General features: G+C 44.0%; 1 protein-coding gene across 1 annotated transcript in view; it reads left to right on the top strand.

Moving 5' to 3' along the window:
• LOC311106392 (pre-mRNA-processing factor 17-like) overlaps positions 1-23,720 on the top strand; it is a 49,944-nt gene that overhangs the window by 20,018 nt on the left and 6,206 nt on the right. The window contains exon 13 of the mRNA XM_084148726.1: positions 22,338-22,414. Within this exon, the coding sequence (XP_084004852.1) occupies positions 22,338-22,414 (77 nt within the window). The remainder of the gene's footprint in view (positions 1-22,337; positions 22,415-23,720) is intronic.

Genomic DNA, 23,720 nt, shown 5'->3' with positions numbered 1-23,720 from the left:
AGAAAATGACTTTACCCCAGTCCTCAGCAGTCCAATCCCTATACCTTTTGCAGAATATCAGTCTGTCCCTGATGTTTTTCCTGGAGAGAAGTGGCTTCCTCGCTGCCCTTCTTGACACCAGGCCATCCTCCAAAAGTCTTCGCCTCACTGTGCGTGCAGATGCACTCACACCTGCCTGCTGCCATTCCTGAGCAAGATCTGCACTGGTGGTGCCCCGATCCCGCAGCTGAATCAACTTTAGGAGACGGTCCTGGCGCTTGCTGGACTTTCTTCACAACAATTGAACCTCTCTCCTTGAAGTTCTTGATGATCCGATAAATGGTTGATTTATGTGCAATCTTACTAGCAGCAATATCCTTGCCTGTGAAGCCCTTTTTGTGCAAAGCAATGATGACGCACGTGTTTCCTTGCAGTTAACCATGGTTAACAGAGGAAGAACAATGATTTCAAATCAAATCAAATCAAATCAAATTTTATTGGTCACATGCGCCGAATACAACAGGTGCAGACATTACAGTGAAATGCTTACTTACAGCCCTTAACCAACAGTGCATTTATTTTAAACAAAAAAAGTAAGAATAAAACAACAACAAAAAAGTGTTGAGAAAAAAAGAGCAGAAGTAAAAATAAAGTGACAATAGGGAGGCTATATATACAATAGAATAAAGTGACAGTAGGGAGGCTATATATACAGGGGGGTACCGTTGCATAGTCAATGTGCGGGGGCACCGGCTAGTTGAGGTAATATGTACATGTGGGTAGAGTTAAAGTGACTATGCATAAATACTTAACAGAGTAGCAGCAGCGTAAAAAGTATGGGGTGGGGGGGCAGTGCAAATAGTCCGGGTAGCCATGATTAGCTGTTCAGGAGTCTTATGGCTTGGGGGTAGAAGCTGTTGAGAAGTCTTTTGGACCTAGACTTGGCACTCCGGTACCGCTTGCCGTGCGGTAGCAGAGAGAACAGTCTATGACTAGGGTGACTGGAGTCTTTGACAATTTTGAGGGCCTTCCTCTGACACCGCCTGGTATAGAGGTCCTGGATGGCAGGGAGCTTTGCCCCTGTGATGTACTGGGCCGTACGCACTACCCTCTGTAGTGCCTTGCGGTCAGAGGCCAAGCAGTTGCCATACCAGGCGGTGATGCAACCAGTCAGGATGCTCTCGATGGTGCAGCTGTAGAATTTTTTGAGGATCTGAGGACCCATGCCAAATCTTTTTAGTCTCCTGAGGGGGAATAGGCTTTGTCGTGCCCTCTTCACGACTGTCTTGGTGTGTTTGGACCATGATAGTTCGTTGGTGATGTGGACACCAAGGAACTTGAAGCTCTCAACCTGTTCCACTACAGCCCCGTCGATGAGAATGGGGGCGTGCTCAGTCCTCTTTTTTTTCCTGTAGTCCACAATCATCTCCTTTGTCTTGGTCACGTTGAGGGAGAGGTTGTTGTCCTGGCACCACACGGCCAGATCTCTGACCTCCTCCCTATAGGCTGTCTCATCGTTGTCGGTGATCAGGCCTACCACTGTTGTGTCGTCAGCAAACTTAATGATGGTGTTGGAGTCGTGCCTGGCCATGCAGTCATGGGTGAACAGAGAGTACAGGAGGGGACTGAGCACGCACCCCTGAGGGGCCCCCGTGTTGAGGATCAGTGTGGCAGATGTGTTGTTACCTACCCTTACCACCTGGGGGCGGCCCGTCAGGAAGTCCAGGATCCAGTTGCAGAGGGAGGTGTTTAGTCCCAGGATCCTTAGCTTAGTGATGAGCTTTGAGGGCACTATGGTGTTGAATGCTGAGCTGTAGTCAATGAATAGCATTCTCACGTAGGTGTTCCTCTTGTCCAGGTGGGAAAGGGCAGTGTGGAGTGCGATAGAGATTGCATCATCTGTGGATCTGTTGGGGCGGTATGCAAATTGGAGTGGGTCTAGGGTTTCTGGGATTATGCTGTTGATGTGAGCCATGACCAGTCTTTCAAAGCACTTCATGGCTACAGACGTCAGTGCCACGGGTCGGTAGTCATTTAGGCAGGTTATCTTAGAGTTCTTGGGCACGGGGACTATGGTGGTCTGCTTGAAACATGTTGGTATTACAGACTCAGTCAGGGACATGTTGAAAATGTCAGTGAAGACACTTGCCAGTTGGTCAGCACATGCTCGGAGTACACGTCCTGGTAATCCGTCTGGCCCTGCGGCCTTGTGAATGTTGACCTGCTTAAAAGTCTTACTCACATCGGCTACGGAGAGCGTGATCACATAGTCGTCCGGAACAGCTGGTGCTCTCATGCATGCTTCAGTGTTGCTTGCCTCGAAGCGAGCATAGAAGTGGTTTAGCTCGTCTGGTAGGCTTGTGTCACTGGGCAGCTCGCGGCTGTGCTTCCCTTTGTAGTCTGTAATAGTTTTCAAGCCCTGCCACATCCGACGAGCGTCAGAGCCAGTGTAGTATGATTCAATCTTAGACCTGTATTGACTCTTTGCCTGTTTGATGGTTCGTCGGAGGTCATAGCGGGATTTCTTATAAGCGTCCGGGTTAGAGTCCCGTTCCTTGAAAGCGGCAGCTCTACCCTTTAGCTCAGTGCGGATGTTTCCTGTAATCCATGGCTTCTGGTTGGGGTATGTACGTACGGTCACTGTGGGGACGACATCATCGATGCACTTATTGATGAAGCCAGTGACTGATGTGGTGTACTCCTCAATGCTGTCTGAAGAATCCCGGAACATGTTCCAGTCTGTGCTAGCAAAACAGTCCTGTAGCTTAGCATCTGCGTCATCTGACCACTTTTTTATTAGCCGAATCACTGGTGCTTCCTGCTTCAGTTTTTGCTTATAAGCAGGAATCAGGAGGATAGAGTTATGGTCAGATTTGCCAAATGGAGGGCGAGGGAGAGCTTTGTATGCGTCTCTGTGTGTGGAGTAAAGGTGGTCTAGAGTTTTTTCCCCTCTGGTTGCACATTTAACATGCTGGTAGAAATTAGGTAGAACGGATTTAAGTTTCCCTGCATTAAAGTCCCCTGCTACTAGGAGCGCTGCATCTGGATGAGCGTTTTCCTGTTGATTAATGGCCTTGTACAACTCATTCAGTGCAATCTTAATGCCAGCATTGGTTTGTGGTGGTAAATAGACAGCTATGAAAAATATAGATGAAAACTCTCTTGGTAAATAGTGTGGTCTGCAGCTTATCATAAGATACTCTACCTCAGGCGAGCAAAACCTTGAGACTTCCTTAGTATTTGATTTGGTGCACCAGCTGTTGTTTACAAATATACAGAGACCGCCACCCCTCGTCTTACCCGAGTCTGCCGTTCTGTCCTGCCGATGTAGCGTATAGCCTGCTAGCTGAATGTTATCGTTGTCGTCGTTCAGCCACGACTCCGTGAAACATAAGATATTACAGTTTTTAATGTCCCGTTGGTAGGATAACCGTAATCTTAAATCGTCCATTTTATTCTCCAAAGCTTGAACGTTGGCTAATAGGATTGATGGGAGAGGCAGTTTACTCGTTCGCCGTCGGATCCTTACAAGGCACCCCGACCTACGTCCACGATATCTCCGTCTCTTCCTCACGCGAATGACGGGGATCTGGGCCTTGTCGGGAGTCTGTAGAATATCCTTCGCGAACGCCTCGTTGAAGAAAAAGTGTTCGTCCAACGCGAGGTGAGTAATCGCTGTCCTGATATCCAGAAGCTCTCTTTGGTTATAAGAGACGATGGCAGAAACATTATGTACAAAATAAATTACAAATAACGCGGAAAAACACACATCATAGTACAATTGGTTAGAGGGCTGTAAAACGGCAGCCATCTTCTTCCGGCGCTGTCCTTCAAGCACCACCCTCCTTTTAAAGCTTCCAGTCTGTTATTCTAACTCAATCAGCATGACCTCCAGCCTTGTCCTCGTCAACACTCTCACCTGTGTTAACGAGAGAATCACTGACATGATGTCAGCTGGTCCTTTTGTGGCAGGGCTGAAATGCAGTGGCAATGTTTTTTTGGGATTAAGTTCATTTTCATGGCAAAGAGGGACTTTGCAATTAATTGCAATTCATCTGATCACTCTTCATAACATTCTGGAGTATATGCAAATTGCCATCATAAAAACTGAGGCAGCAGACTTTGTGAAAATTAATATTTGTCATTCTCAACTTTTGACCACGACTGTACTTGTTAGCTTTTATGATAGAATGTGCTTGTTAGGGTTAGTGTTGTCACAATACCAGGATCTTTACTTCGATGCCAGGTTTAGTATCACGATACTCAATAACAAAAACAAAGGCGTATTAGCCAAAGTCACAGAATGGCACTTGATCCAGACATATAAACTCAGCTTCTGCTGTGTTCAATGTGTTGGGCATCTTTTGAGTTCAATGTCATTACATTTGAAAATGTAGTATTTAAAATTTTTTGGGGACAGCCATGGATGCAATAATGAATCAATTATACAATCAATTTCACTTTGGTAAAAACAATCTAACTACAAAACGACAATGGTAATAATTTATTTGAATGGTGAATCTTTATGATAAACAAGATGTAGCCTAGGTCTATTCACAAAACAGATGAATGCATATTATTCAATAGGAGTGTCTGCATGCATTGAATTATTGAGCTTGTAGCTGATTTCATGAGGCTACAGATGACAAACAATCCCTCCCATTTAGGACTTATTTGATTGGCAACTGCTTGGATTATTTTATTGTACTGATTAACAACATTTGCATAGAAGAAGCAATCTCTTCTTTTATAAAAGTGTGTGCTGTCTCTTTAAGAAAGTAATGACATCATTCACTGAGGCAGAACATGGCTATGGAATCTAGTGGAAACCAGACTGGAGGCAAGGTAGACGAAGAAGTGAATTTGTTTTTGTTGGCGAGGGAGTCTAAGTGAATTAATAAAGTTTTGGGTGACAAACAGCTTTACAATTAGCATATTTTTTGTTATGGTTATCATATTATCATAAACAAAGTACTAATAATAATAATAATATGCCATTTAGCAGACGCTTTTATCCAAAGCGACTTACAGTCATGCGTGCATAAATTTTTGTGTATGGGTGGTCCCGGGGATCGAACCCACTACCTTTTGCGTTTCAAGCGCCGTGCTCTACCAGCTGAGCTACAGAGGACCACTAGGGTAGTGAATTGTTTGCTTCAGCTGTAAGCTGGCAAGGAAAGTTAGCCTACAATTAAAGCTGGAAGCTACCGGTATAGTCTTGCATTGTAAAAGTGTTCTAGCCTGTATGGACATTGTTTTGCGAACAGTAATGAACAGTTTCAACATTTCTACATGCCATGTTGCATTATTGAAGTGTGTTAAACCTATCAGTCCCGAGCCCTCAGCAAAAATCGGCTTTTCATTTATCTGACTTCCATTTATCTGCATGTCCAGCCCCTTTATTTAGCCTCACAATGAAATGATTTACCATGTTATTTTCAGGACAACCAGGGCTACAAGTAGAACATAAAACTATTCGACATAAACAGTTGCATTCATGAGTTTTTTATTGACAAATGTCAATAATAGAAATAAGGTCCACCAAAGCAAAAACCTGATAAAAATGAATTTATATGAATGCTGTAAGTACAGAAGGGGTATGCTCAGTGGGAAATTAATATCCAACTAGTCAGTGACCACTGTGTGGAGTTTGAAGTTTGTGACAGCAACTATGTGAGCCTGTTACAGCATTATAGACTCTAGGTCCTTGGATTTCCTATGATCTTATATGTAGAAGAACCCCTTTTAACGACGCTTGTGTAGCTTGTGAGTGTCTTAGAGCAAAACATGTTACACGTGCATGTTCGTGAGAGTCTCAGCTTTTCATAGATAGATTTTAATAGTTTGTAGCTCTACAGATGTTTTTGTAAAAATGACCCGGCCCCAGGCCCCTTCTGGATCCGTATCACAAACACTTCTTTAGCTCAGCCTCACACAGACTAGTGGATGCAAAAGAAATCGATGAATCCAATGGTACAACCCATAAGTCTGTAGCTCAAACACACAATGTTTAAAAGGCGGCAGGTTGCCTAGCGGTTGGTCCAGTAACCGAAAGGTCTCTGGTTCTAATCTCTGAGCTGACTAGGTAAATCTGTCAATGTGCCCTTGAGCAAAGCACCTAACCCCAATTGTGTCTGCTAAATGACTAAAATGTAAAAGGGGTAAGTCCTAAATCACGCTGTTGCGATGGTGGGACTCATTGGGTTAACTTCTAAGCAGCATTTGTTTATTTATTTGGGTCCCCATTAGCTTTTGCAGAAGCATCAGCTACTCTTCCTGGTGTGTACAAAAAACACAAAACATGACAAGTAACAAAATACTGATAGACAGGACAGTCACAAATTTAAAATACAATGATATACAAACAACAAAACCCAAAAATTATACAAACAATACAACGACAACAAAATAATGTGTGTTAGTGTGTCTGTGTTTGTCCCCTCACAGTCCCCGCCGTTTCATGAGATTGTTAAAGGTAATTTTGCTGTAATTGGAGTTGGGAGTTCCATGTTATCATGGCTCTGTATAATACTGTGCGTTGCCGTGAATTGATTTTGGACTTGGGGACTGTGAAGAGACCCCTGGGGGCATGTCTTGTGGGGTATGTATGGGTGTCTAAGCTGAATGTTATTTGATTATGCAGACAAGCTGGAGTTTTCATCACAGTAATATTTCTCATGAAAACTAGAAGATAAGCAGTTAATCTCTTGTCAACCCACAACCAGAAAAGACTGGCATGCCAGTGTGATTTAGGATGTTATTTCTGTTTGTGCAGTTAAGGGAAAGGCGTGCTGCTCTGTTTTGAGCCAGCTGCAGCTTTGCTAGGTCTTTCTTTTGTGCACTTGACCATATTGGCGCCGGAGGGGATGGCTGCCGTTTTACAGGCCCCTAACCAACTGTGCTATTTTGTTAGCTGGCAGGGTTTTCCATGCATTGGCAGGACAGAGAAGCTACGTCTGGTAAGATGAGGGGCGGGGGTGTGTGTCTATTTGTCAATAACAGCTGGTGCGCGATGTCTAATATTAAAGAAGTCTCAAGGTATTGCTCGCCTGAGGTAGAGTACCTTATGATAAACTGTAGACCACACTATCTGCGAAGAGAGTTCTCATCTATATTATTCGTAGCCGTCTATTTACCACCACAAACCGATGCTGGCACTAAGACCGCACTCAACGAGCTGTATAAGGCCATAAGCAAACAAGAAAATGCTTATCCAGATGCGACGCTCCTAGTGGCCGGGGACTTTAATGCAAGCAAACTTACTGACCTAATTTCTACCAGCATGTCACATGTGCAACCAGAGGAAAAACAACTCTAGACCACCTTTTATTCCACACAAAGATGCATACAAAGCTCTCCCTCGCCCTCCATTTGGCAAATCTGACCATAATTCTATCCTCCTGATTCCTGCTTACAAGCAAAAACTAAAGCAGGAAGTACCTCGCACAATACGGAAGTAGTCAGATAACGAGGATGCTACGCTACAGGACTGTTTTCCTAGCACAGACTGGAATATGTTCCGGGATTCATCCAATGGCATTGAGGAGTATACCACCTCAGTCATCGGCTTCATCAATAAGTGCATTGACGATGTCGTCCCCACAGTGACCGTACATACAGTTGAAGTCGGAAGTTTACATACACTTAGGATGGAGTCATTAAAACTCGGTTTTCAACCACTCTTGTTAACAAACTATCGTTTTGGCAAGTCGGTTAGGACATCTACTTTGTGCATGACACAAGTAATACACCATGGGACCACGCAGCTGTCATACTGCTCAGGAAGGAGACGCGTACTTTGGTGCGAAAAGAGCAAATAAATCCCAGAACAACAGCAAAGGACCTTGTGAAGATGCTGGAGGGAACAGGTACAAAAGTATCTATATCCACAGAAAAACAAGTCCTATATCGTCATAACCTGAAAGGCCGCTCAGCAAGGAAGAAGCCACTGCTCCAAAACCGCCATAAAAAAGCCAGATCGTACCTTTTGGAGAAATGTCGACTGGTCTGATTAAACAAAACTAGAACTGTTTGGCCATAATGACCATCGTTATGTTTGGAGGAAAAAGGGGGCTACTTGCAAGCCGAAGAACACCATCCCAACCGTGAAGCACGGGGGTGGCAGCATCATGCTGTGGGGGTGCTTTGCTGCTGGAGGGACTGGTGCACTTCACAAAATAGATGGCATCACGAGGAAGGAAAATTGTGTGGATATATTGAAGCAACATCTCAAGACATCAGTCAGGAAGTTAAAGCTTGGTCGCAAATGGGTCTTCCAACTGGACAATGACCCCAAGCATACTTCCAAAGTTGTGGCAAAATGGCTTAAGAACAACAAAGTCAAGGTATTGGAGTGGCCATCACAAAGCCCTGACCTCAATCCTATAGAAAATGTGTGGGCAGAACTGAAAAGGCATGTGCGAGCAAGGAGGCCTACAATCCTGACTCAGTTACACCAGCTCTGTCAGGAGGAATGGGCCAAAATTCAACCAACATATTGTGGGAAGCTTGTGGAAGGTTACCCGAAATGTTTGACCCATGTTAAACAATTTAATGGCAATGCTACCAAATACTAATTGAGTGTATGTAAACTTCTGACCCACTGGGAATGTGATGAAAGAAATAAAAGCTGAAATAAATCATTCTCTCTACTATTATTCTGACATTTCACATTCTTAAAATAAAGTGGTGATCCTAACTGACCTAAAACAGGGAATTTTTACTAGGATGAAATGTCAGGAATTGTGAAAAACTGAGTTTAAATGTATTTGGTTAAGGTGTATGTAAACTTCCGACTTCAACTGTACATATCCAACCAGAAGCCATGGATTACAGGCAACATCCGCATCGAGCTAAAGGCTAGAGCTGCCGCTTTCAAGGAGCGGGACACTAATCTGGACGCTTCTAAGAAATCCGGCTACGCCCTCAGATGAACCATCAAACAGGCAAAGCGTCAATACAGGATTAAGATTGAATCCTACTACACCGGCTCTGACACTCGTCGGATGTGGCAGGGCTTGAAAACTATTACGGACTACAAAGGGAAACCCCAGCCGCGAGCTGCCCAGTGACGCGAGCCTACCAGACGAGCTAAATGCCTTTTATGCTCGCTTCGAGGCAAGCAACACTGAAGCATGCATGAGCGCACCAGCTGTTCCGGACGACTGTGTGATAACACTCTCTCGGTAGCCGATGTGAGCAAGACCTTTAAACGGGCAACATTCACAAAGCCGCGGGGCAAGTCGGATTACCAGGACGTGTACTCAAAGCATGCGCGGATCAACTGGCAAGTGTCTTCACTGACATTTTCAACCTCTCCCTGACCGAGTCTGTAATACCTACATGTTTCAAGCAGACCACCATAGTCCCTGTGCCCAAGGAAGAGAAGGTAACCTGCCTAAATGATTACCGCCCTGTAGCCCTCACGTTGGTAGCCATGAAGTGCTTTGAAAGGCTGGTCATGGCTCACATTAACAGCATCATCCCGGATACCCTAGACCCACTCCAATTCACATAGCGCCTCAACAGATCCACAGATGACGCAATCTCAGTCGCACTCCACACTGCCCTTTCCCACCTGGACAAAAGGAACACCTATGTGAGAATGCTGTTCATTGATTACAGCTCAGCGTTCAACACCATAGTGCCCACAAAGCTCATCACTAAGCTAAGGACCCTGGGACTAAACACCTCCCTCTGCAACTGGATCCTGGACTCCCTGACGGGCTGCCCCCAGGTTGTAAGGGTAGGCAACATCACGTCTGCCACTCTGATCCTCAACACTGGGGCCCCTCGGGTGCGTGCTTAGTCCCTTCCTGTACTCCCTGTTCACCCACGACTGCGTGGCCAAACACGACTCCAATACCATCATTAAGTTTGCTGACGACACAACAGTGGGAGGCCTGATCACCGACAACGATGAGACAGCCTATAGGGAGGAGGTCAGAGACCTGGCCGTGTGGTGCCAGGACAACAACCTCTCCCTCAATGTGAGGAAGACAAAGGAGCTGATCGTGGACTACAGGAAAAGGTGGGCTGAACAGGCCCCCATTAACATCGACGGGGCTGTAGTGGAGCGGGTCGAGAGTTTAAAGTTCCTTGGTGTCCACATCACCAACAAACTATCATGGTCCAAACACACGAAGACAGTCGTGAAGAGGGCACAACAACACCTTTGCCCCCTCAGGAGACTGAAAAGATTTGGCATGGGTCCCCAGATCCTCAAAAATGCACCCAAGTCATTGACTGTTCTCTCTGCTACCACACGGCAAGCGGTACCGGAGCGCCAAGTCTAGGACCAAAAGGCTCCTTATCAGCTTCTACCCCCAAGCCATAAGACTGCTGAACAATTAATCTAATGGCCACTCAGACTATTTACATTGATCCCCTGATCTCACTGATCTATATACTACCCCACAATGTCAAAATTGAATTGTGTTTTTAGAAATGTTTACAAATTAATTAAAAATGAAAAGCTGTAGTGTCTTGAGTCAATAATTATTCAACCCTTTTGTTATGGCAAGCCTAAATAGGTTCAGGAGTAAAAATGTGCTTAACAACTCACATAGTAAGTTGCATGGACTCTGTGCAATAATAGTGTTTAACATGATTTTTAAATGACTACCCCATCTCTGTAACCCACACATACAATTATCTGTAAGGTCCCTCTGTCGAGCAGGGAATTTCAAGCACAGATTAAACCACAAAGACTAGGGAGGTTTTCCAGTGGTTCGCAAAGAAGGGCACATATTGGTAGATTGATAAAAAATTAATTAAAGCAGACATTGAATATCCCTTTGAGCGTGGTGCAGTTATTAATTACACTTTGGATGGTGTATCAATACACCCAGTTACTACAAAGATACAGGAGCCCTTCCTAACTCAGTTGCCGGAGAGGAAGGAAACCACTCAGGGATTTCACCATGAAGCCAATAGTGATTTTAAAACTGAGTTTAATTGTTGTGATAGTAGATAACTGAGGATGGATCAACAACATTGTAGTTGCTCCACAATACTAACATAAATGACAGAGTGAAAAGGGAGCCTGTACGGAATAATAATATTCCAAAACATGCATCCTGTTTGCAATAAGGCACTAAAGTAATACTGCAAGAAATGTGGAAAATAAATTATATTTTTGTTCTGAATACAAAGCGTTATGTTTGGGGCAAATCCAGCACAACACATCACTGAGTACCACTTCATATTTTCAAGGATGGTGGTGTCTGCATCATGTTATGGGTATGCTTGTCATCAGCAAGGACTAGGGAGTGTTGTTAGGATTTACATTTTACATTGTAGTCATTTAGCAGACACTGTTATCCAGAGAATCGAACCCACAACCCTGGCGTTGCAAGTGCCATACTCTACCAAGTGAGCCACATAAGACTAGGATAAAAATAAACAGAAAAATGTATCCAAAAAAAACAGAATAGATCTAAGCACAGGCAAAATCCTAGAGGAAAACTTGGTTCAGTCTGCTTTCCAACAGACACTGGGAGAAACATTCACCTTTCAGCAGGACAATTCCTTAAAATACAAGGTCAAATATACATGTTCCTGAGTGGCCTAGTTACAGTTTTGACTTAAATCGGCTTGAAAATCTATGGCAAGAAAATGGCTGTCTAGCAATAATCAACAACCAACTTGACAGAGCTTGAAGAATTTTAAATAGAATAATGTGCAAATATTGTACAATCCAGGTGTGCAAAGCTCTTAGAGCAGGGGTGTCAAACTCATTTTAGCTCAGGGGCCACATGGAGGAAAATCTATTCCCAAGTGGGCCGGACCGGTAAAATCATGGTATATATAACTTAAAAACAACAACTTCAGATTGTTTTCTTTGTTTTAATACTATCAACATAAAACATAAAGCTGGAGCCTGAGGACAGTGTGTCCAAAATAGTACAAGCACAACATCACTATTAATCATAAAACACCTGAAGTTTATTTGAAAATTCTAAAGAAAAAGAACACACAAACACACAATGCCTCAGTGATTCACATAACTGTTTCACAGATCACAGAACTATATCCGGGTGTCATTTCTCAGGCAGAAATGTAGATACAAATAATGAAATCCTGTTCCCCAAACAAGTGCAAGAACCACAGAGTCAAGAATAGGTTAAATATACAAATAAAATAAAAACAATTAAAAACAATAGCACATCAACATAAAAACATATAAACATAAAGCTGGAGCCTGAGGACAGTGTGTCCAAAAGCACAACATCACTATTAATCATAAAACACCTCAAGTTATTTGAAATTCTGAGGACAAACAACACACAAACACACAATGCCTCAGTGATTCACAGAAGTATATCATAGATCACAGAACTATATCAGGGTTTCTCATGCAGCACTTTAAGTGGGGTTGCATAGTTTATTTGACTCCTGATACCTGGCATCTTTTAGCTTTCACCAGCGCATCAATATCAGGCGTCACATCCTGAGTGGCAGCCAACTTCAGGATGTGATTCAAGTGCTTGTGCGTGAGCCTTGAGCGCAGCTTTGTTTTATTCATGACGTTCTCCATCTTTAATGACTTGCAACACAAAGCCTCCTGGTGCAAAATACAGTGAAAAGTCCAAAAATCACGTCCTCCATTTGCAGATTGCACTTTCTCTCTGAACTTTGTCACAACGCCTGCTTTTTTCCCGATAATTGAGGGCGCACCATCTGTAGCCAGGCTGACAGCGCGGGACCAGTCCACTCCGACCCTGTCCAGCGCGCCGACGAGTGCAGTGAAAATATCAGCTGCTGTCGTTGTATCTGTCATCGGCACCAACTCCACGAACTCCTCGGTGACGGTCAATGTGTCATCAACTCCGCGGATGAAAATGGCCAGTTGTGCAACATCTGTAATGTCCGTGCTTTCATCAATTGCAACCGAAAACGCAATAAATGACTTTACTTTTTGCTTCAACTGGCTGTCCAAATCCACTGAAAGATCGGAAATCCTGTCTGCAACTGTGTTTCTTGTCAGGCTGATATTTGCAAAAGCCTGGTGCTTTTCAGGGCACACAATCTCTGCTGCCTTCATCATGCATGTTTTTACAAATTCACCCTCACTAAATGGTTTTGAAGCCACTGCGATTTCATTAGCAATGAGGTAGCTAGCTTTCACTGCAGCGTCACTGATGTCTCGGCTGTGAGTAAACACAGACTGCTGTTTCTTCAGACCCACCAACAGTTCATTCACCTTCTCTCTTCTCCGCTGTCCTTGAAAGTTGTCATATTTGTCGGCATGAAGACTCACATAGTGGCGACAAAGGTTATATTCTTTCAACACTGCAACATGCTGTGAACACACCAAACATACAGCTTTCCCATTCAATTCCGTGAATAAATAGAAGGATGACAATTTTTCTTGGAACACTCTGCACTCTGCGTCCACTTTTCTCTTTTTTGACAGAGACATATTGGGGCAATGAGGGTGCCAAAGCACATAATGTTAAAAGTAGAAGCCGTAATAAATATCGCGGGCAAAACAAAGTAGCTCATCCGGACTGGCTGCACTTGCTTGACCTATTTGCTCTGCCCCGGTATAAACAGTTTGCTTGCTTAACACAATTGCTATTGCGCCATCCAGTGGACACAATTGGAACAGCAGTTTCTTTTATTGAAAAATTGCAGCTCATTTTTATACTTTACAAAATCATCTCGCAGGCCGGATTAAACCCGTTTGCGGGCCTGATCCGGCCCGCGGGCCGGACGTTTGACACCCCTGTCTTAGAGACTTACCCAGAAAGACTCATAGCTGTAATCGCTGCCAAAGGTGATTCTAACATGTATTGACTCAGGGGGTTGAATACTTATCTAATCAAGATATATTAGTGTTTTATTTTCAATTTGGGAAAAAAAGTTAGAATTTTCCCTCCACTTTGACAGAGTATTTTGTGTAGATTGTTGACCTTTTTTTTTTTTTTTTTTTTTTTTTACAATTAAATCAATTTTAATCCCACTTTGTAACACAACAACATGTAGAAAAAGTAAAGGGGTGTGAATACTTTCTGAAGGCACTGTATCTGTTAGAGAAGCTACCGTTGAAGAACACTGGGCTTTATTGGATAAATAACTCTCCCACCATGTCATGGCAGGTGATGTAAAGCCATAGCAAGTGAGTTTTTTCAATAACAATTCATGATCAATAACATCAAAGGCTGCACTGAAATCTAACAATACAGCTCCAACTATCATCTCATTATCCATTTATTTTAACCAATAATTTGTCATCTGAGTCAGTGCAGTACAAGTTGAGTGCCCTTCTCTATGTGCATGCTGAAAGTCAGTAGTTAACTTGTTCTCTGAACAATAGCATTATATGCCACCTGGGCTGGTTACAGGTTTTCCAGTCCTATGGGGCGCTTCACCTCAATGATCCATCTGCAGCTTTTCTGTGATAATTTTTCTCACTTTCTCCTCAGACTCCGTCCAGGTCTCATGTGGAGACTGGGATGCCATCCACAACAATGTTATTCCTCCTGGATTGCCCCTCTAGATCAGGGATCATCAACTAGATTCAGCCACGGGCCGATTTTTTTTCTTTCTTGAGGGAATGGTCAGGGGGCCTGAACATACCGTAATAACAAATAATTTGTAGACTGAACAGGAGGTTGGTGGCACCTTAATTGGGGAGGAACGGGCTCGTGGTAATGGCTGGAGCGGAACAGGTGGAATGGTATCAAATACATCAAACACATGGTTTCCATGTGTTTGATGTTTTCATGTGTTTGATGCCATTCCATTCGCTCCGTTCCAGCTATTACTGTGAGCCATCCTCCCCTGAGCAGCCTCTACTGGTAGACTTCAAACTGACCGCAAGAAGCCCAAACAGATATAACATTTGTCTAAAACATTATCATTTCAAACCTTGCTTACATTTGTATACGATCACATATCTCTCTTTTATACGGGGGAATACTTTGGAACAGATTTCCTAAATTAAAATCACTTGGAGTTGATTTGCTGGTGTTTTTACAGCCTTATGGCCAACTACAGTGGGGAGAACAAGTATTTGATACACTGCCGATTTTGCAGGTTTTCCTAAAATCCAGAAAATCACATTGTATGATGTTTAAGTAATTAATTTGCATTTTATTGCATGACATAAGTATTTGATACATCAGAAAAGCAGAACTTAATATTTGGTACAGAAACCTTTGTTTGCAATTACAGAGATCATATGTTTCCTGTAGGTCTTGACCAGGTTTGCACACACTGCAGCAGGGATTTTGACCCACTCCTCCATACAGACCTCCAGATCCTTCAGGTTTCGGGGCTGTCGCTGGGCAATACGGACTTTCAGCTCCCTCCAAAGATTTTCTATTGGGTTCAGGTGGCTGGCTAGGCCACTCCAGGACCTTGAGATGCTTCTTACGGAGCCACTCCTTAGTTGCCCTGGCTGTGTGTTTCGGGTCATTGTCATGCTGGAAGACCCAGCCACGACCCATCTTCAATGCTCTTACTGAGGGAAGGAGGTTGTTGGCCAAGATCTCGCGATACATTGCCCCATCCATCCTCCCCTCAATACGGTGCAGTCGTCCTGTCCCCTTTGCAGAAAAGCATCCCCAAAGAATGATGTTTCCACCTCTATGCTTCACGTTGGGATGGTGTTCTTGGTGTTGTACTCATCCTTCTTCTTCCTCCAAACACGGCGAGTGGAGTTTAAACCAAAAAGCTCTATTTTTGTCTCATCAGACCACATGACCTTCTCCCATTCCTCCTCTGGATCATCCAGATGGTCATTGGCAAACTTCAGACGGGCCTGGACATGCGCTGGCTTGAGCAGGGGGACCTTGCGTGCGCTGCAGGATTTTAATCCATGACGGCGTAGTGTGTTACTAATGGTTTTCTTTGAGACTGTGGTCCCAGCTCTCTTCAGGTCATTGACCAGGTCCTGCCGTGTAGTTCTGGGCTGATCCCTCACCTTCCTCATGATCATTGATGCCCCACGAGGTGAGATCTTGCATGGAGCCCCAGACCGAGGGTGATTAACCGTCATCTTGAACTTCTTCCATTTTCTAATAATTGCGCCAACAGTTGTTGCCTTCTCACCAAGCTGCTTGCCTATTGTCCTGTAGCCCATCCCAGCCTTGTGCAGGTCTACAATTTTATCCCTGATGTCCTTACACAGCTCTCTGGTCTTGGCCATTGTGGAGAGGTTGGAGTCTGTTTGTGGAAAGGTGTCTTTTATACAGGTAACGAGTTCAAACAGGTGCAGTTAATACAGGTAATGAGTGGAGAACAGGAGGGCTTCTTAAAGAAAAACTAACAGGTCTGTGAGAGCCAGAATTCTTACTGGTTGGTAGGTGATCAAATACTTATGTCATGCAATAAAATGCAAATTAATTACTTAAAAATCATACAATGTGATTTTCTGGATTTTTGTTTTAGATTCCGTCTCTCACAGTTGAAGTGTACCTATGATAAAAATTACAGACCTCTACATGCTTTGTAAGTAGGAAAACCTGCAAAATCGGCAGTGTATCAAATACTTGTTCTCCCCACTGTATAAAAAATATAACAGTCTATTTTCCCAGTCATCTGTAATAATGATTCACAGACAGTGCTGATGTCATCTCCCGTGGATTTACAGTAAGTCTCTATCAGGTCATCCACCTCTCCCTAGGAGAACTGCAAACTGTTCTTAAGGTCTTGGACCTCTCTGATCAGATCGTCCATTCTTTTGTTAGTTGAGTCCACCAGTATTTGGACAAAGCTCTTGAAACTGTTTTCCTGTTGCTGTAACAATAGCTTGTACAGTAGACATATTTTTGTTGATTTTAAAAGATCATGCACCTGTGATAGCGAAACACTGTCCTCTCCATTACTCCAACCTTCTTTAACTTTGGGCGGCATGATCGTAGCAACATAGGCTAACACTGGTACTCCACGCAATTCCAACCAGCACAGCTCACAGGGCCTATGGAAACAGCAACAAACAGCAGGGATTTAAACAACCACAAGCCCGGGACTATCCGCGGTCCCAGCCACAAGGGCTAACTGCGTCGTGGGCTGTGTTCAAACTGTCAAGGAAATCTGGCTAGCATGATAGCTAGCAGTTAGGCAGGCTGCTTCGCCAAGCAGCAGCTCTTTTAGGGTTTGGCAGTGTCCCAGCAACTGAGGTTAACCGCGTCGCGGGATCCAAATTAAATGGGTAGGCTAGGAAACAATTTGTTTTTTTCAAGGAAAAACTTTTCCAGAAACGTTCAAAACAACCAAACGAGCTCTCTCTCATTCCGCATTCAGCATGCGTCGCGCTATGAAGCATGAGTGGGGAGCTAACATTGCAGCCCAGACAGCTCTAGCAATGAATGAGTGATGGCAGAGATCCTTTTAATGCGTAAATTCGTATAGACACGCTTGCTTTGCCCTTATGTTGGTGGTAGCAAGCAGTCTAGGTAGTGCTAGGTATCAACAGCCAATCCAGTAGGGGCTGGAAACTATAGTGAGCTTCGATTGGTCAATAGCAACTCGATGTCGCGGAGTACGCGACAAAAGTTCAGATTTCCCCGCCCTGTTCAACGACCCCTCGCCCTCGCATTGAAAATGAATGGGACTCCGTTGTTCGTTGTTTAATCGCCCCCCCAACGATGGGTTTCCAGTGAAGCAGGCATTTTGCTCTTCTCTCTATAAAGGGGCTGCACTGATAGACGGATCTGATCCTCTCAATCACATGAGACACATTTGACAGAACTATCAAACATAACCAAAATTCTAGTATCAAACTGTTTTTTGGGCGGTATAACAAAAGTACAGATGTTTCGGTATGCTGTGTAACACTAGTTAGGGTAGAGTGGAATTAAGACACTCTTTTGGCTTTGAGAGTGTTGAGTATTTGAGTGGATTGCACACTCATTAGAGGTCCTCCCAGGGGCTTTAGGAGTGTAGTGTGGGAGCTAGAGGGGTATGTTATGGTGGAGAGAAGACGCTGTGCCAACAATCTTTACTGTCCCCCCCCTCCCCCTGTGACAGCTCAGATGGTAGGATTAGGGCGAGCTCAACCACCCAGCTCAGCTGAATTAGGCAGAAATTAACATGGGATCACATATCACTGACACAGACATGGAGAGGGGGGGTAAACTGAGGGATTTGGAAGCACAGACAGGACTCATTGTCAGTCACAAGCACAGCACAAACACTCCCACCCCCTTGGCCCCTTTGTGCGCACATACACAGAGTGAAGAGCTCTCTAGCTGAGGTATGTTAGTTGGGGATGTAGAGACCGAGTGTATGTGCTGGGCTGGGCACGGTTTAGAATCAATACAGTGTACCTCCCTGTGCCAGCAAACAGACAGAGAGAGACTTGGTGCTAACCTTCCCCTGGTGGCTACAGGCTCTGCACCCCCTTATAGATCCATTAGACAAGTCACTGGGGAAGGTAAGATAAGAACCGGGGACGTATTCATTAGTGCACGCTGTAGCAAAACATTTTGTAACGGCAAATGAGCAGTTCTCATTGGACAAGTCCACATAGTCCCTTCCTGTTTCAACCCGTTTTCTTACAATTGATGCTTAAATGAATACGACCCAGGCCTCACGTGAATTAGGACTGACTGGGACAGGTGAAGGTATTCAGAAACACAACTGCAGGTCAAGCTTAATTATGGGCTTTATTAACACACTGGGAGGAAAGAACAGCAGTCCACTCCAAACTATCCTCCTTGTTCTCTCTTTCCCAGCCACGCAGACACATTGAGAGCAGAGTAGAGTAGAGTTATTTTTGGAGTTCTGAGAGGAGATTTGATGCGTGTTGTGTTTGTGTTCAGAGAGTTAGTTTGGCCTGACTCTGCTCTGCTGTGGATGTCAGGCAGGGCTCACTCAAGGGGCCCTTTTGGTGTGTGTGTGTGTTTAATCCTATGACTGACTATGTTGATGGTGTTTTCAGGATCAGGTAAAGTAGTTGACTCATGCTTCATGCTTGGTAAGTTAGCTCTTTCCTGTAATTCACTCTGGTTTAAGTATGAAGGGTGTCCTTTCCTTCTGGCCCTGGTTAGGTGTTGTGGTGGAAATAGGTCTAGCTGGTGTTTATGGGATAGAGCTGTGTAGCGCTGCTGCTCTAAACCAGTCCAGCTGTGTGCTATCTGAGAGAGGTAGAGAGGAGGGATGGCCTCAGTCCGGGGAGATGGCCTCAGTCCGGGGAGATGGCCTCAGTCCAGGGAGATGGCCTCCCACTGAGTGAGAGGAGAGGAGGGTCAACTCTTTCACGCGGTCATCACACACACCCTTGACGAGTGAAGCAGACACACCAACATTATTCAGTCATACACAATCTTCAGCCTGTCGCAGGTGCTGGTGTCTCTGTCACGGACACTAGTCCTGTTAGATCTGCCAGCTGCTCTGTTGACGCACGCACACGAGGACCATAGAGTTGGATGATGCTGTGAAGACTCTAGAACAAAATGCATAATTTACCTTAATTTCACTCTCAAACTCAAAGGGCAGGGTTTTGAAAGCAGGGAGAGGGGAAAAGGAGAACACGGAGAGGGAGAGCAGAGTGGGAGAGTGGATTTAATTGGATGCTCTTGGCACAGCGTTTAAGCAAACATGGTATGGAAATTCATACCATACCATTAACGTACTGTGCCTTCAAAAAGTATTCAAACCCCTTGACTTTTTCCACATTTTGTTGTTACAAAATGGGATTAAAATGGATTTAATTGGCATTTTCTGTCAACGATCTACACAAAATACTCTGTCAAAGTGGAAGAAAAATTCTAACATTTGTAAAAAAAAATAATAAAAAAAAAAACATTAAAAAAAAAATAATATCCAGCCGATTTTAAGTCAAAACTGTAACTAGGCCACTCGGGAACATTCAATATCGTCTTGGTAAGCAACTCCAGTATATGTTTGGCCTTGTGTTTTAGGTTATTGTCCTGCTGAAAGGTGAATTCATCTCCAAGTGTCTGTTGGAAAGTAAACTGAACCAGGTTTTCCTCTAGGATTTTGCATGTACTTAGCTCTATTCCATTTATTTTTATCCCCAAAAAACTCCCTAGTCCATGCCGATGACAAGCATACCCATAATATGATGCAGAAAAGTGGGACTCAGTGATGTTGTGTTGGATTTGTTCCAAACATAATGCTTTGTATTCAGGACATAAAGTTAATTTCTTTGCCACATTCTTTGCAGTTTTACTTCAAATCAAATGTATTGGTCACATACACATGGTTAGCAGATGTTAATGCGCGTGTAGCGAAATGCTTTATTGCCTTATTGGAAACAGGATGCATGTTTTGGAATATTTTATTCTGTATAGGCTTCCTTCTTTTCACTATGTCAATTAGGTTAGTATTGTGGAGTAAATACAATGTTGATCCATCCTCAGTTTTCTCCTATCACAGCCATTAAACTCTGTAACTGTTGTAAAGTCACCATTGGCCTCATGGTGAAATCCCTGAGTGCTTTCCTTCCTCTACGGAAACGGACTTAGGAAAGACACCTGTATCTTTGTAGTGACTGGGTGTATTGATACACCACCCAAAGTGTAATTAATAACTTCATCATGCTCAAAGGGATATTCAATGTCTGCTTAAAAAAAAAAAAAACATTTACCAATAGGTGCCCTTCTTTGCGAGGCATTGGAAAACCTCCCTGGTCTTTGTGGTTGAATACTCCCGAGTGGCGCAGTGGTCTAAGGCACTGCATCGCAGTGCTAGCTGTGCCACTAGAGATCCTGGTTCGAGTCCAGGCTCTGTCGCAGCCGGCCGCGACCGGGAGACCCATGGGCGGCGCACAATTGGTCCAGCGTCGTCCAAGGTAGGGGAGGGTTTGGCCGGCAGGGATGTGGATTCGTTTCCCACGGGGGGCCAGTATGAAAAAACAAAAAACAAAACAAACAAAAAAACTCCAGGACCTTAATGTGCTTCTTCTTGAGCCACTCCTTTGTTGCCTTGGCCGTGTGTTTTGGGTCATTGTCATGCTGGAATACCCATCCACGACCCATTTTCAATGCCCTGGCTGAGGGAAGGAGGTTCTCACCCAAGATTTGACGGTACATGGCCCCGTCCATCGTCCCTTTCATGCGGTGAAGTTGTCATGTCCCCTTAGCAGAAAAACACCCCCAAAGCATAATGTTTCCACCTCCATGTTTGACGGTGGGGATGGTGTTCTTAGGGTCATAGGCAGCATTCCTCCTCCTCCAAACATGGTGAGTTGAGTTGATGCCAAAGAGCTCCATTTTGGTCTCATCTGACTACAACACTTTCACCCAGTTCTCCTCTGAATCATTCAGATGTTCATTGGCAAACTTCAGACGGGCATGTATATGTACTTTCTTGAGCAGGAGGACCTTGCGGGCGCTGCAGGATTTCAGTCCTTCACGGCGTAGTGTGTTACCAATTGTTTTCTTGGTGACTATGGTCCCAGCTGCCTTGAGATCATTGACAAGATCCTCCCGTGTAGTTCTGGGCTGATTCCTCACCGTTCTCATGATCATTGCAACTCCACGAGGTGAGATCTTGCATGGAGCCCCAGGCCGAGGGAGATTGACAGTTATTTTGTGTTTCTTCCATTTGCGAATAATCGCACCAACTGTCACCTTCTCACCAAGCTGCTTGGCGATGGTCTTGTGTAGGTCTACAATCTTGTCCCTGACATCCTTGGAGAGCTCTTTGGTCTTGGCCATGGTGGAGAGTTTGGAATCTGATTGATTGATTGCTTCTGTGGACAGGTGTCTTTTATACAGGTAACAAACTGAGATTAGGAGCACTCCCTTTAAGAGTGTGCTCCTAATCTCAGCTCGTTACCTGTATAAAAGACACCTGGGAGCCAGAAATCTTTCTGATTGAGAGGGGTTCAAATACTTATTTCCCTCATTAAAATGCAAATCAATTTAAATAATTTTTTATGTGTTTTTCTGGATTTTTGTTGTTGTTATTATGTCTCTCACTGTTCAAATAAACCTACCATTTAAAATTATAGACTGATCATTTCTTTGTCAGTGGGCAAACATACAAAATCAGCAGGGGATCAAATACTTTTTTCCCTCACTGTATTGTGTGTAGAACAGTGACTAAAAAGTATACATTTAATCGATTTAAAATTCAGGCTATAACACAAAATGTGGAAAAAGTCCAGGGATGTGAATACTTTCTGAAGGCACTATATCTCTAATACCAACACTGTCTGGATCCTAGCTGTTTTATCAACATTATAGCTTTGATCCTCAGCTAGAATAACGTCCTTCCAAGGCACAAGCGCCAGCTGCATTGCATGACTTTCAATGTTTCCAACGTGAGAGCATTAATGCTAGTTGTCAATACTGATGCCAGTAGTGTCATGGCTGACCTGTGGACCATTCTCGACCGTACTCTGACCGTTTTGTGACTGTGCTGCGTTTGTTTTACAGGGACATTCCCGTGGACTTCAAGTACATCGCAGAGCCTAGTATGCACTCTATGCCTGCTGTAACGCTCTCACCCAATGGTGAGTGGACGCACACAAACACACACACACACACACACACACACACACACACACAGCTTTTTATTGTACCATTCCCCTCCTTCATACCCTTCCCCTCCATCCTTCTCCCCCATCCTCTCATCCCCATATCTCCCTCTGAGCTGTGTTCATATATTTGTCCTAAAATGGATTGTTTCTCATTAGTCTAAATAACAGATTAACTCTCACTGGGAGAGCAGCCGACTCAACTCTGTCCCCCACAGCTCCACTCCTAAAGGGTAGCCAGGCAGCAGCGCTAGCTGGGAGCGTTTCTTCCTCTATACTTCTTATTTTCTCTCCACTAACAAAAGAGAGCCCAGTTGTATTTATCAGTTTCTCGTCCACCTACAGCGGTTGGCATTTTGGGATAATGGCATCCTTTTATGTGGGTTTGTTAGGGAGGCACTCGGAAAGGCAGGACACACATGCACACACGGGGGAGTGCACACATGCACACAAACAGTGGAGCTCACGCACATGCGCGCACACACACTGTGGAGCACACACTGCACCCGATGTCACAGGAAGGCCAAAAATATCATGAAGGACATCAACCACCCGAGTATATACTGTATTCTATTCTACTGTATTTTAGTAAATGCTCGTCCTAATATTTATATATTTCTTAATTCCATTCTTTTACTTTTAGATTTGTGTGTATTGTTGTGAATTGTTAGATACTACTGCACTGTTGGAGCTACACCCTCAATAACATCTGCTAAATAAGTGTATGTGACCAATACAATTTGATTTGATTTATTACTGAGTCCTAGTGTCGGAGTAGAGAGACAGGAAGTTTGCTAGCTAACAGAACGTCTGTGAAGCTGACATCAAAGTTGCATCCCAAATGGCACCCTATTGAACAGGGCCCAAAGTAGTGCACTATATATAGGGAATAGGGTGCCATTTGGGATGTAGCCCAAGTCAGCATTCAGTCATCAAAAGTATTTTCATTCTTTCCAAAGTGCTTGGCTTAATCTTTCTCTCTCAGGCGGTTACAGAGAAGAGCTGCTAGTGTCTACTGGGGTGGTCCACTCCTATGGGTTCACATTCTCAATCTGTTGTACGAGACATTTTTATCATTTATTTTTTTAGCTTTATCCCATTCCAAATAAAACCGAGCCCCTTGATAATGCATTGGCTGATTTTCACACTCTGAAAAAGGTTGAACAGAAAGGTGTTGTTTTGAAATACCGTGGTCCAGGCCCACTGCTCACTGGAGAAGACATGGGGGTCAACGCCTAACATCAGCATGCTCTAACTAAAACTCAGAAGAACTCAAAATAAC

The sequence above is a fragment of the Coregonus lavaretus genome (genome assembly GCF_964263955.1).
Source record: "Coregonus lavaretus genome assembly, chromosome: 31".
Classification (NCBI taxonomy): domain Eukaryota; kingdom Metazoa; phylum Chordata; class Actinopteri; order Salmoniformes; family Salmonidae; genus Coregonus; species Coregonus lavaretus.
The sequence above is the reverse complement of the archived record's forward strand: the minus strand, read 5'-3'. Positions and strand labels throughout refer to the sequence as shown.